Below are 13,482 nucleotides of genomic sequence, written 5' to 3' on the forward strand. Positions count from 1 at the left end.
ATTCAGAAATTACGGGTTCACAGAACATTAACTACTGACTGTGACAGTAGTTATACATATGACCATTATCACACTAGAATTTTAGCTGGCAAAGTTTGCTCCCTGGTCACATTCAGAAATAGTCTTTTGTTTTGTTCTTTCATTGATTTATCATTTTACACCCATACAGAAACACAATATATTGGTATGTATATAAAAACAGCCATTAGATGTTCTCTTCACATGCTCTGGGCACTCCTTCCAAAACATAATCTTCACAACAACAAAAAATTGCATTATATCACTTAAGTGCACAGCAAATGCCCCTACTTCCCACCTTCCACATAATCAATAAAATCAGCATGGATGCATTTCCTTTACCATAGCCAGGAGGAGATCATCGACCAAGGACACTTGGGCAGATTCTCTCTCAATCCCCTAAATCTCCAGTCCTTCCATTAAATCGACATTCCTCTGCTACAATATGCAGACCACAATCTTAGCCTACTTTTTCTTTTAAATCATCATTCAGATATGCAGTATCAGCAATATTAAAATGCCTCAGAGTTTCTTCATACAGAACAAATTCTGCACTGCAATTCCTACTGCAGTCGATAGGAATTGTAACCATTTAATAGCAAAAAAAAATGTACAAATGCATTCAAAATGATGATGATCAATTTCATATCTTCAGGAAGATCTTTCCTAATGTACAATTCAATTATTTTCTATGATCTCTTCCATCCTCCTTGAGAATATTCTGTATTAAGAAAAAAATAAGGAAGCAGCTAGAAGAAATATTATCAGTTTATAAGAAATAAAGTACCCAACAGCCTGAACTATTACAGTAAAACAGTGAAAATTATTGAAGGCTACTCAAGTGATTTATGTTTTGCACTCTGCTCTTTAACAGGATATTGCATCTAGTTTACATCATCAAATCCTGGTCATGTAATAATAATAGCTTACATTTTCATAGCATGTCTCATCAAAATGCTTCCGACGTGCTTCATATATTAATGTACAAACTGTGCAAGAAACCTTAAATACACTACTGTAATACAGCTACCCCAGGGTGAAGAACAGCAACTGTCTGTGTGAGCACAGTGAAGGCTACACACCACTTAAAGACAGTGAATGTCTTAAAAAACAACAACAACAACAACAACACAGGAAAGAGTTATGAAGGGAGAATATAATTTTCCAAGCTGCAATTTGGCAAGGTCACAGGGTTAACAGCAGCCTTATTCTTATGAAAAGGTCAGTAAATCTTTAATTGTCACAGCAGGTCATGTCCTTTGTTTTACATTGCACTCTGTGCCCACTAACACTATGCCAGGACATTTGATCACTATTGGACTCAGAAGGAAGAGTGATCAAATCACTTTGTAAAGCACACATATGTTAATTGAAAATTTCTATCCAGGCTCTTATCTAGCAAGCTTGAGACATCTGATGGGATCATATTCATAATGCCAGGTGATTTGGCTTATCATTGGCCAGAAAGTCTGACTTGTGTCTCCAAGTGAATTCCACTATAAATGTCAGCAATTGACATTCAGGAGATTCTCCCTGCTGGGTTCTTTGACACAACAAACCTGTATGATCACACCAAAGATCCATATATCCTGGGAAGTATTCTAGCTATAATGCCATAGAAAACCCACTAGCCTCTTACCAAACAAATGCATAAATACTGTATATGCATATCTCACAGCTGCCACTGAGTAGCAGCACAGAAAGATTTAAAAATATGAAATACGGTACTTTAATAAACCTAATTTGCAAAAACCTGTGTATCTAGAGCTCGTGTTTTAAATACAAGGGATTGTGGGAAAGAATAGATGTGAGGTGGTTCTAACGGGTGGTGGTGGGGAATATAGCGGAATGATCTCCCTCTGGGAGCTCTATCTACATCCTCTTCTGGAGCTGTGTGTATTAATATAACTCATCGTTTTTCACCATTCATGAGATCTAGAAAGGAAAACAAACACCACGATAACACACACAACACCTTCAATGGAACGGTGCTCTGATTAATGAAAACTGACTTGCAGTTTTAATGTGATGGTTCCTGAGTGGGGCCGACGGTTTGTGGAATCATAATGAGCCTTGATGTACAGATCATCAATTCAAGCACGTTTTTCTCACATTGCATTTGCTGTTCATTGCAGCTCTTTACTTCAGGCTGGGTTGGTGTCCTAGTCTAAGGCAGAATTTGCTCAATGGCCTTACAAAGGGCATATCTTCATGCTCATACTCATTGGCCGGATGCTAATCACCCACGGTACCCCAAGGGCATTTATTATTATGCATCATATGGACATATCATGAATAAAATCTCACCTATTACAGAAACTTTGTTACTGTTTTGGCCAAGAAGGCAATTTTCAGATAGTTTAAGGTAGAGTGTGGAGTTTTGATCAAGGGCTAGTATTTAAATTTGCTGATGCTGCAGTCCCATTAGCTGATCTCTTAAGATTTCAGCTCCAAATGGTGGAACTCCCCTGAGATCTCTTGTTCCTCTGATTTTTTTTCCATCTTGAACTGTACCGAATCAGTAAAATTAGGCCCTTTCTACTTTGGAACTAAAACTTTAAATTTTATTGTTTTATCATCCTTTTTTTTATAACTTAGAACTGCCTTCCCAGTTCTAGGGCAAGGGAGTTAGATTTGAATGTTTGGTTTGAGCCCATTTCTAGAAATAAGGCACACAACTCTTTTGAAAGAGTTAAACTTAGAGCCAAAGCCTCAGCTGTAATAAAGGAGCATAGATAGCTCCATTGACTTACTATGGCAACTTACACCAGCTGAGCATCTGTCTCAAGGTGTTCTATTTATAAATTTTTTTTTAATGTGGGTCCTGATGGCAGCAGTTTAAATAAAGTTCTGAACTCATCTATTTTATTCTTAATTTATAGTGGTGCTTTGGGGATGTGCGAATATTTAAAATGAGTAAAATCAATTAACTCGCGATCTAATTATACATGTTAGCCACTGTGGGGGTTTTTAGAGCACAGCAGTAGTTTTTCCCTATTCAGCATCCTGCCTTAAGAGTGTAAATCTTGCATTTTGAGAGATGATGAACCTATCACTCTGTTTCCCCCATTTCCAAAACTAGCTTGAGTTCTGAGTTCATTTTTTTAACCATTCTTTTTTTGCTTTTGGTTTTTAAGGGGAACCATTGTTACTACAACATTTTTTTCCAGTCACTGGGGAGTCTGTTCTGTGTATAAAAGGGCCCTCCAGACTAGAGTGACACAGAGCTTGTCCTCTGAATAGCATATACTGTACTTTTTTCCATAGTAAGAATTTCTCTCTCTCTCTGCTCCTTCTTTCACACTCTCATATGAGTGATAAGAATCTTCACATTATCCACGTACTAAATAGCAGAACCAATGTGATAATTTATCATGCACATTTGATCACTTTGCTTCCTAATCCATCTTCCCTGGATTTAGCCTAAAGCTCGTCTACATGGGGAAAAACCCACAGTAGCTGATGCATGTAGCTACTCCGCACCAACACCCAATGTGAACACTTTTACCACGCGCTAAGGGTACCTTTGAGCACATTAGCTTAATGCACTTTGGAAGTGTGCTAAACTAATTTGCCTGGGGGCACACTTTAGTGCACAATCAGTGTCCTAACAGGGAGTGAGTCTGCAATAGCTAAAATGCTTTAAATTTACACCCTAGCTTACTGTGTCTTAACTTCCCCATGTAGACAAGCCCTAATATTCCAGACTCTAAACAGCTTCAAATAGTCACTTGCTTTGATGGTAATCTGAAGTGCTTGTAAATTGCAGGACACCTATGGTTAATATAACTTGAAGGTTGGAGTTATTGGGTTTAACATCGTTGCCTTTCCCAGAGGAATTTCTGTTACTTGACCTGCTGGTATCATAAGCTCTGAAGGTTTCTGGCCACACCAGGTCTAAGTGCCCTTTTCTGAATTGCTAACTCACTGTCATTGAAGCCACTGGGGGTTCTGCCTGAAAAAGGAGTAGGTAAGAGTGCCGAGTGCATAGGAGAACCATCCTCAGCTAAGGTATTCTTAAATCAAATGTCCTTAAATTGACTTTCATCTTCCGTGAACTGGTTGAAAAACCTTAGAACCTCTGCCTGCTTTTCCCAGAGTCCGGTATCATAACTGGGCTGTTCTTCTATATTTACCTTAAGGGCTAGATCTTCAGAAGGACTCCGCTCTGAATTAGGCACCTAATGACACATGTCCACATTTTCAAAGTGCTCAACACCCACCAGCTCTTCGTATTCTTGGTGAGAGCTGCAGGGGAGTACTGAGTGCATATGAAAAATCTGTCCACTTGATTCAGGGGTGGCATTTTCAAAAACACCTATGTGAATTAGGAGCACGAGTCCCAATCCCTCGATTGGGCCTTGACCCTACCTTTGTCGATGTCAATGACAAAGCTCTCATTGATTTTAATGGTGCAGGATCATGGCCTAGGGACTTAAATAGGAGTTGAGATCTCTTGAAATCTGGCCACCTATTTAGTGTCTAAATGGGAGGTGTTGGGTCCTGAACACCTTTGAAAATTTGGCCTTTGCAGTGCATGGCTAGTAATTGTATAGAACCAAGACTGAGAAAAAGCTTAAAATATTGAATGTGCTGATCTCTTTTATTTTTTTAAGTAAAAAATGTCAATAATAGTAAATGCTCATCTTGCTACTGAGTTGTGGCTGCAGTGGGTCTGGGAAAAGTGGAAGTACCCTGAGAGTGGGAACGGGGGCACAAAAACTCAACTAGGAGCAACTAGGGCCATGTGCCAGGTGTCCTCGTCTTCTCCCCCTACCCCCTTTGCCTTCAATATGTGTATGGGGCAGTTGTTTCTTTTCTCTTCCCTTCTCCCCAACCCCCAACCTGCAGGACTCAGGAAGGGAAAAGCTATTGTATGCTGCTTCTTGGCACTAGAGAATGATCTGCTCACTGCTGCAGCCATTGTCAGTGGTGGGTGATAATAGGAGGGGAAAACTGGAGGGTAAGGAAAGTGACTGCTGTTTGCTGCCCAGGCAAGTAGCTATTTTTGGCCTCCCTTTACAGTGGCCATGGGCACCGCTATCCATGCTGAGGGGGTCTGCACCAATGTCTTGCACACCTTAGATTACCCTAATCTTATCTCTGCTATCGCCAGCATGAAGGAGGGAAGTGGGCTGGGATGCTACTTTTCAGGCAGGCCTGAGTGTGTAATGGGCCCGTGGTGTTGATACCCATCCTCAGGTTTATAGTCTACACGGGCCACTGGTGCCAGTTGAGACCCACCTCTAAGAAAGCATGAGGCAGTGTGATATTAGGTTAGAAAAAGGTCTGGTTTTAGGTCCCTGTGACCCAATGGACTGCCTGGGCATTGATCCTGAGTACAATGCATGGTGAGAGGGTATGCCTCCTTGTCTTGCACAGCCTGTTGCTGTCCTCAACTTATCTCTGGTATGAAGGAGGGAGGCTGGGCAGGACTCCTGCTTCCTCTCAGGATCCCTGGACAGGCCTGATAGCGTAAAGGGGACTTGGCCTTTACACTCACCCTCATGTTTGCCGCCCCTGGGGCCATTGGTGTGCCAGTTGAAGTCTGTACTGGAACAATCCAGCTGGGTAGTGTGAAGTTGTGGGCTACCCAGTTTGTTAATAGTTTTAAATAAAGTTCAGTCCTCCATATTTAACCATACTCCAGTGTATGTTTCCCATTGTTCCTGGGTCAACATCCAATAAATTTTGCAGGGTGGCAGAACTTAAACTGTTAACAGACTGGAGAGGGATCACTACTGAACTTGCTAATTGACAAATCAGTCATGGGACTGAACTTGGAAAGCTGATTTCAACAGGTGCTTAGCACCTCTGAGATTCAGGCCCTAAATGCTAAAAGAAATGGTGGATTCTTTCAAAACATGAGACCCGAACAAGTGTGCTTTATAAGTTACAGCACTTTTCTATGTGGCGTGGAGCACCTTCTTGGTAACCACTGCTCCATTATATTTGAGGTTCTTAATATTGTATTTTCTTTTGATCCATTTGAAGTCAAGTTAACATATTGTTAAAGTATTATTTCAGGTTAATTAAGCTGTAAATGAGCTTAATGATCTGCCTGAACCGAAGCTCAATAACAACCTATGTATTAACTCCCAAAATCAAAAGAATCTTTAAATTCCTTGCCAACTGTACTGAAGACAATAGAAACAGACAATCAATAATGTTGCCCTTCTTAGAAAATCAAGTCTAAAGCTCAAGAGCTTGAAATAAATGAATTTTAATGCATGCACTCAGATTCTCCAGATACATTCAAAAAGGGCTTGAGAACCTAAGTCAAGTCTGTTGGAAGAAATGAAAAAGACATGAGGACAGAAAAAGACACAGTTGCCTCCCCTATATTTTAGTATTGGGAATCAAATTGTACCTACAGGTAACCAGAATGCAAAGTCTATATTGTAATAAGATTATAGTTTAGATCTTTATCTTGGATAATATTTGGAAATCCCTGTAATCTCTCAAAATGTTCTGTTATTATGGGGGAGTGAGGTTCTCATAAATATAAAGGGAAAGCTAACCATCTTTAAATCCCTCCTGGCCAGACGAAAAACACTTTCACCTGTAAATGATTAAGAAACTAAAGATAACCTTGCTGGCACCTGATCAAAATGAGGAGACAAGATACTTTCAAAGCTGGGGCAGGGGGAAAAACAAAGGCTTCTCTCTGTCTGTGTGTTGGTTTTGCTGGGACCAGAGCAGGAATGCAGGTCAGAACTCCTGAAAAGAGTTAAAAAGCAATCTAGTTAGATATGTGTTAGATTCTGTTTTGTTTAAATGGCTGATAAAATACGTTGTGCTGAATGGAATGTATATTCCTGTTATTGTGTCTTTTTGTAACTTAAGGTTTAGCCTAGAGGGATTCTCTATGTTTTGAATCTGATTACCCTGTAAGGTATTTACCATCCTGATTTTACAGAAATGATTCTTTTACTTTTTCTTTAATTAAAATTCTTCTTTTAAGAACCTGATTGCTTTTTCCTTGTTCTTAAGATCCAAGGATTTTGGGTCTGTGTTCACCTATGCAAATTGGTGAGGATTTTTATCAAGCCTTCCCGAGGAAAGGGGGTGTAGAGCTTGGGGGGATTTTGGGGGGAAAGACATTTCCAAGTGGGCTCTTTTCTGGTTATATTTGTTAGATGCTTGGTGGTGGCAGCAATAAAATCCAGGGACAAAAGGTAAAATAGTTTATTCTTGGGGAAGTTTTAACCTAAGCTGGTAAAAATAAGCTTAGGGTGTTTTTCATGCAGGTCCCCTCATCTGTATCCTAGAGTTCAGAGTGGGGAAGGAACCTTGACAGAGGTTGATAAAATAGAGCAAAGGACTCCTCATCATGACGCCTGGGGCAAAAGTATTGGCACTGCTAGAGATGCACAATGGATGAATTTTGTCCCTGGGAATAAAAAACAGTATAGCCACTGACAAAGCAGCCACAGGCAAACCATTTAGGGGAATGGGGGCTTCTTACATTAGTGAAGTTTGCAGGATAGGGCCATTGAGGGGGTTAATCCTGAGAGATGCTGAGATCTCCCAGCTCCTAATGATCTAAAATTGAGCTGCAGGTAATCTGTACTTCTCAAGGTTGGGCCTTGAATCTATCTCTGAGCCTCAGTTTATCCATCCATAAAATCAATCTATCAAAATTCTTCCCCACCACAAGACCATGGAGAGATGTATTCATTAAATTAATTAATATAAAGTGCTTCAGCTGCCAGTGCTTTAGAAGTGAGGAATATTATTGTGTCTGAAATTCATGTGCATCTGTGATGGTTTACCTAATATACCCCTACTAAGTGAGAATAGTGTTCATATACAGTTTGATTGGATCATAATCAAGTTGTAGATTATCCAGGTAAGATTTGGTTAATTGACCTGCAAAATAGGGGCAACTTCCCATAATGACAGTTCTTCCCTCTGAAAAGAGAATGTAATGCATGATAGGTATGGAAACTAAGTAGTAAAATGAACCCCAATTATTCTATCCCAGAGAAACTCATCGGAGAAAAAGCAAGATAAGGGACACAAGTCAAATATTTTATTTATTTATGACCACTGTAATGAGCAATTAAAAGGGGCGGGGGGACTTTGTAAAAGGTCAAAAAGCAAGAATCTTAGAAGAAGAATGAATCGTGTTCCATCCACCCTTTTAGTTCTGAATAGTTGTGCACTTCCACACCTCCGTGTATTATCTGTAGTGCATTAACTGAAGTTACTAGATGATTTTTTTCGTCTCAGTCAAGTGCTTTCAAAGGGTGTTTTCTATCACATTGTTACTTATCTACAATCTATCAAGAACAGAAGCAGTGCAGTAATGATATAGTACCTTACTCTTCATGCTCTGGGAATGTATTATTTATGGCCTATGAAATTTAGTTTCACTCAAGTATTCCATCTTTCTTCTGATGTAAATAATGAATGCTGTCTTGAACAAAAAAAAATTGTATGGTCATTACTAGAAAATAGTAACTATTATTATTGTTAATAGTACTAATAACGATTATTGTTTTAGTTCCAAGCCACTGTAAAGGAAGGAGTCACAGGAGTGATAGTGAATTTAACTGTTGAAGACCGAGATGACCCAGCAACAGGGGCCTGGAGAGCTGTATACACCATTATCAATGGAAACCCAGGACAGAGTTTTGAAATCCATACCAACCCAAAGACCAATGAGGGGATGCTCTCTGTTGTCAAAGTAAGGACAATTTGCTTTTGTGTAATTTATTATTACTGTGAGGTGCATTACACATGAAAAGGACCAACTACTGGAATTAGCATGTCGAAAGTATATTATTGACTTGCAGTTCAGTTTAGGCAATACATGTCACTCCTTTTGTGTTACAATAACACAATAACCCTGCTTACTGGAAGCTAGTAGCTCTGCTACTATGCTAGAGTACATGCTGTGGTTTTGTTGTGTGGCTATATATACACAAAGTATGAGACGGAGACAACACAACTTGTCAGTTGCTGAACTTTGACCAGACAGCAGGATGTATTCATGATAGTGATAGAGGTGCTGTTTTTTGTGGCTAATTCTGTCACTTTTACAAGGATGAATGTTACATATGCTCTTTGCATCTGGTACTCTGATTTCTTGGTGTGTCTTACAGCCTTTAGACTACGAGATCTCAGCATTCCACACACTGCTGATCAAAGTAGAAAATGAAGACCCACTGGTTCCGGACATAGCCTACGGCCCCAGTTCTACAGCAACAGTTCAGATCACTGTTCTGGATGTAAATGAAGGCCCTGTTTTCCACCCAGACCCAATGATGGTAACCAAACAAGAAAACATCCCCACAGGCAGTGTTGTGTTAACAGTAAACGCCACAGATCCAGATACCTTGCAACACCAGACTATTCGGTGAGTGCAATATTCTAAGTCTACCAAAAAAGTGAATATAAATGTCTGTTGTGCCTGAAGAGCTTGGCTGTTAGTACCACATTAAATTAAATTAATTTGGGATCTGGATAATGAGTGAGGATTTCTTTTTGAGAATGAAGAGCTTCATTATCACGAAGACAAAGAACTACAATAGGCAGGTGGCAATAGTTTTCCAAGTATCTGGGGGTAGCCATGTTAGTCTGTATCCACAAAAACAAGAAGGAGTCCGGTGGCACCTTAAAGACTAACAGATTTATTTGGGCATAAGCTTTCGTGGGTAAAAACCACTTCTTCACTTGCCTAAAGTGTGGCACCCAGAACTGGACACAATGCTCCTTCTGAAACCAGTGCTGAATAGAGTGGGACAACTACCTCCCTTGTCTTACATACAATACTTCTGTTAATACACCCCAAAATTATATTAGCCGTTTTTGCAACTGCAACACATTGTTGATTCATATTCAATTTGTGATTCACTATAACCCCCAAGATCCTTTTCAGCAGTAATATTACCTACCCAGATATTCTCCATTTTATAGTTGTGCATTTGATTTTTCCTTCCTTTGCACTTGTATTGATTGAATTTCATTCATACCAATTGTCCAGTTTACCAAGTTCCATTTGCATTTTTATCCAATCATCCAAAGTGCTTGCAACTCCTCCCAGCTTGGTGTTATCCATACATTTTATAAGCATACTCTCCACTCAATTATCCAAGTCATTAATGAATATATTAAATAGTACCAGACCCAGGACAGACACCTAAGGGAGCCTACAAGATTTGCTGTCCCAGTTTGACAGTGAACCAATCAACACTAATCTATAATTCCTCATGTCCTCTTTGTTCCCTTTTTTAAAGATGGGTACTATGTTTGCTCTCCTCCAGTCCTCTGGGACCTCACCTGTCCTCCATGGCTTCCTGAAGATAATTTCTATTGGTTGCAAGAATGTTTCAATTAGTTCCTTAACGCATCCTAGGGTGAATTTCATCAGGCCCTGCTGGCTTGAACACATCTGACTTATCTAAATACTCTCTAACCTGCTATTTCCCTGTTTTGGCTTGCATTCTTTCCCCCTTGTTGTTACTATTAATTATGTTGAGCATCTGGACACAATTAACCTCTTTAATGAAGACTGAAGAACAATAGGCATTAGGCCCCTCAGCCTTTACCTGTTATTAGCTCTCCATCCCCCTAAGTAGTGGGCCTACACTTTTCTTTGTCTTTTGCTTGCTTCTAGTTTATTTCTAGAACAAATTCTTATTGCCTTTTATGTCCCTTGTTAGATGTAAAAAGAAAAGGAGTACTTGTGGCACCTTAGAGACTAACAAATTTATTTGAGCATAAGCTTTCGTGAGCTACAGCTCACTTCATCGGATGCAAGTGAGCTGTAGCTCATGAAAGCTTATACTCAAATAAATTTGTTAGTCTCTAAGGTGCCACAAGTCCTCCTAGTCTGTATTCACAAAAAGAAAAACACGGCTGCTACTCTGAAACTTGTTAGATGTAACTCATTTCGTGTCCTGGCCTTTCTGATTTTGTCCCTACATGCTTGTGCTATTCTTTTGTATTCATCCAAAGTAAATTGTCCGTATTTCCACTTTTTGTAAGATTTCTTTTTGATTTTCAGGTTATTAAAAAGCTCCTGATGGAGCCATAATCATTTCTTCCTATTCTTCCTGCCTTTCCTTCACATGAAGATTGTTCCTGTTGTGCCTTCAATATTGTCTCTGAAAAACTGAACTCTTTTTCCCCTTAGATATGCTCCCTTAGATATGGGACTTTACCTACCTGTTCTCTGAGTTTGTTCAAGTCTGCTTTTTTGAAGTTCATTTTCCTTATTATTCTGTTCTGTTCTGTTCTTCTTCCTTTCCTCAAAATCATGAAATCTATCATTTCATGATCACTTTACTTAAATTACCTTCCATGATCAGATTCAAAGCCAGTTCTTCCCTGTTTGTCAGAATCAAGTCTTAAATCGCTGTCCTTGGTTACTTCCTCCACCTTCTGAAACAATAAGTTGTCCCCAATACATTCTAAGAACTTACTGAAGATTTTGTGTTTTGCTGTATTACTTATCCAACAGATGTCTGAGTAGTTGACGCCCCCCACCCCTCATTACTTACCAAATTTGGATATTTGTTGTTTGTTCTAGAAATGCCTCATCTACTTCCTCCTCCTGATTTGGTGGTCTCAAATATACCCTTACCATGTTTTGTTTCCCCATTAATCTTCACCCAGAGATATTTAACTGGCCAGCCTTTCACCTCCTCCTGGACCTCAGAACAACTGTATATATTCTTGATGTATAAAGCAACACTTCCTCTTTTTTTCCCCTTCCTGTCCTTCCTGAGCAAGCGATACTCCTCTATAGCAATATTCCAGTTATGAGGTTTATCCCCCACCAAGTCTCAGTGATGCCAATTAAGTTACAATTTAACTTGTGTACTAAGCCTTCCAGTTCTTCCTCTTTATTCCCCATACCCCTTGCAGTTGCATACAGACTTTTAAGATGTTAAGCAGATTCCCCACTCTCTTCCATTTTGTTGCTTCTATGGCACTATTGTCATTTTTCATTCCCTCCACCTGCATCTTCTCGCCCTCTATCAAGGTCACCTTTTTATATCTACCGGTAGGCTTTTATCACTTGCCCCCTTTTGAGCCTAGTTTAAAGCCATCTTCTCTAGGTTGGCTAGTCAGTGTCCAAAAATACTCTTCCTCTTCTTGGTCAGGTGGATCTGATCTCTTCCCAGCAGTCCTCCTTTTCAGAATAGCACCCCATGGTTGAGGAAGGCAAAGACATCCTGTCAACTTCATCTGTACAGCTTTGCACTCATCTCCAGGGTGCATGTGTCTCTGCCTAGGCCCTTACCCTCAACTGGGAGAATGGAAGAGATTCTCATCTGCACCCCCACCTCCTTCACCCTTGCTCCCAGAGCCCTGTAGTCAGTGATAATGTGCTCAGGGTCAGACCTGGCAGTGTCATTAGTGCCCAAGTGGATGTGCAGCATGGGATAGTGGTCAGAAGGACAGATGAGCCTTGGCAACCTTTCTGTAACATCTCAGGTGCAAAAAGAAAAGGAGTACCTGTGGCACCTTAGAGACTAACAAATTTATTAGAGCACAAGCTTTCGTGAGCTACAGCTCACTTCATCGGATGCATGCGATGAAGTGAGCTGTAGCTCACGAAAGCTTATGCTCTAATAAATTTGTTAGTCTCTAAGGTGCCACAGGTACTCCTTTTCTTTTTGCAAATACAGACTAGCACGGCTGCTACTCTGAAATCTCAGGTGCAGGTTCCAGGCAGGCAGAATGCCTCCTGTGTCACGTTAACAGAGGGATGCTTCCATCCCTCTCAGAAGGGAGTCCCTGATCACACTACCCTGTGTCTTCTCCTCTTGAGCCTCCCAGCCTTAGGGGAGGAGCAGGTGACTTCTCTTCCTCAGCCATTGGGGTCTGCTCCTCTCTTGTTGCCAGTACAGCGTTCTGGTTTTTGACTGTGGTGGATGGGGGATAAGGGTGGGGGATGGAGCCCTATCCACTGCCTGAGGTCACCAGCAGCCAGTCTCCTCCCTAGAGCAACTGGTTCTTCTTTCTCCTCTAATGCCACTGCAGTCTTCTCTAGTCGGCTAGTTTCCTCCCTCTCAGACATCTCCATGTGCACCCTGTCAATGCAGTCTCTCTGCCCCCAGATGCTATGCAGATGAGTCACCTCTTCCTGCAGCTCTTTTACTTGTTTCTTGAGGGACTCCACTAACACATGCCTCTTAACCCAGGTGGTTCCCCCTGCCTGACTTTCTCATCATGGACATACAGGCTGCATTCCCAGCAAGTCAAGACCAGAACTTAGGTAGAAGTCTCCAGGGTCAGGATTCCTGTCTGGCCAAGACTTCCACAGGGGCACCCAGAGGATGAGCTGGCAACGGTGCTGTAAATATGCCATTTTCCTCTCATTGCAGGTTCGTCCTTGTAGAGTATCTGCAAATTAAAGAAACAAACAAAGAAACAAAAAACAACCATTACCTCTCTGCCTTTTTCTGCTGAAGAACCCAGCTGGTTCACTCCCTTAGTCTTCCAGCA

At 40.7% G+C, this 13,482-nt stretch overlaps 1 protein-coding gene across 2 annotated transcripts in view; it reads left to right on the forward strand.

Annotated features, from left to right (window-relative positions):
* Positions 1-13,482, forward strand: part of CDH13 (cadherin 13) — a 781,695-nt gene that overhangs the window by 676,688 nt on the left and 91,525 nt on the right. For both annotated transcript variants that reach the window (XM_038368674.2, XM_038368676.2), the window contains 2 exons: positions 8,528-8,710; positions 9,129-9,382. In XM_038368674.2, coding sequence (XP_038224602.1) covers positions 8,528-8,710; positions 9,129-9,382 — 437 coding nt within the window. The remainder of the gene's footprint in view (positions 1-8,527; positions 8,711-9,128; positions 9,383-13,482) is intronic.

Source organism: Dermochelys coriacea, chromosome 12 (genome assembly GCF_009764565.3).
Source record: "Dermochelys coriacea isolate rDerCor1 chromosome 12, rDerCor1.pri.v4, whole genome shotgun sequence".
NCBI lineage: Eukaryota > Metazoa > Chordata > Testudines > Dermochelyidae > Dermochelys > Dermochelys coriacea.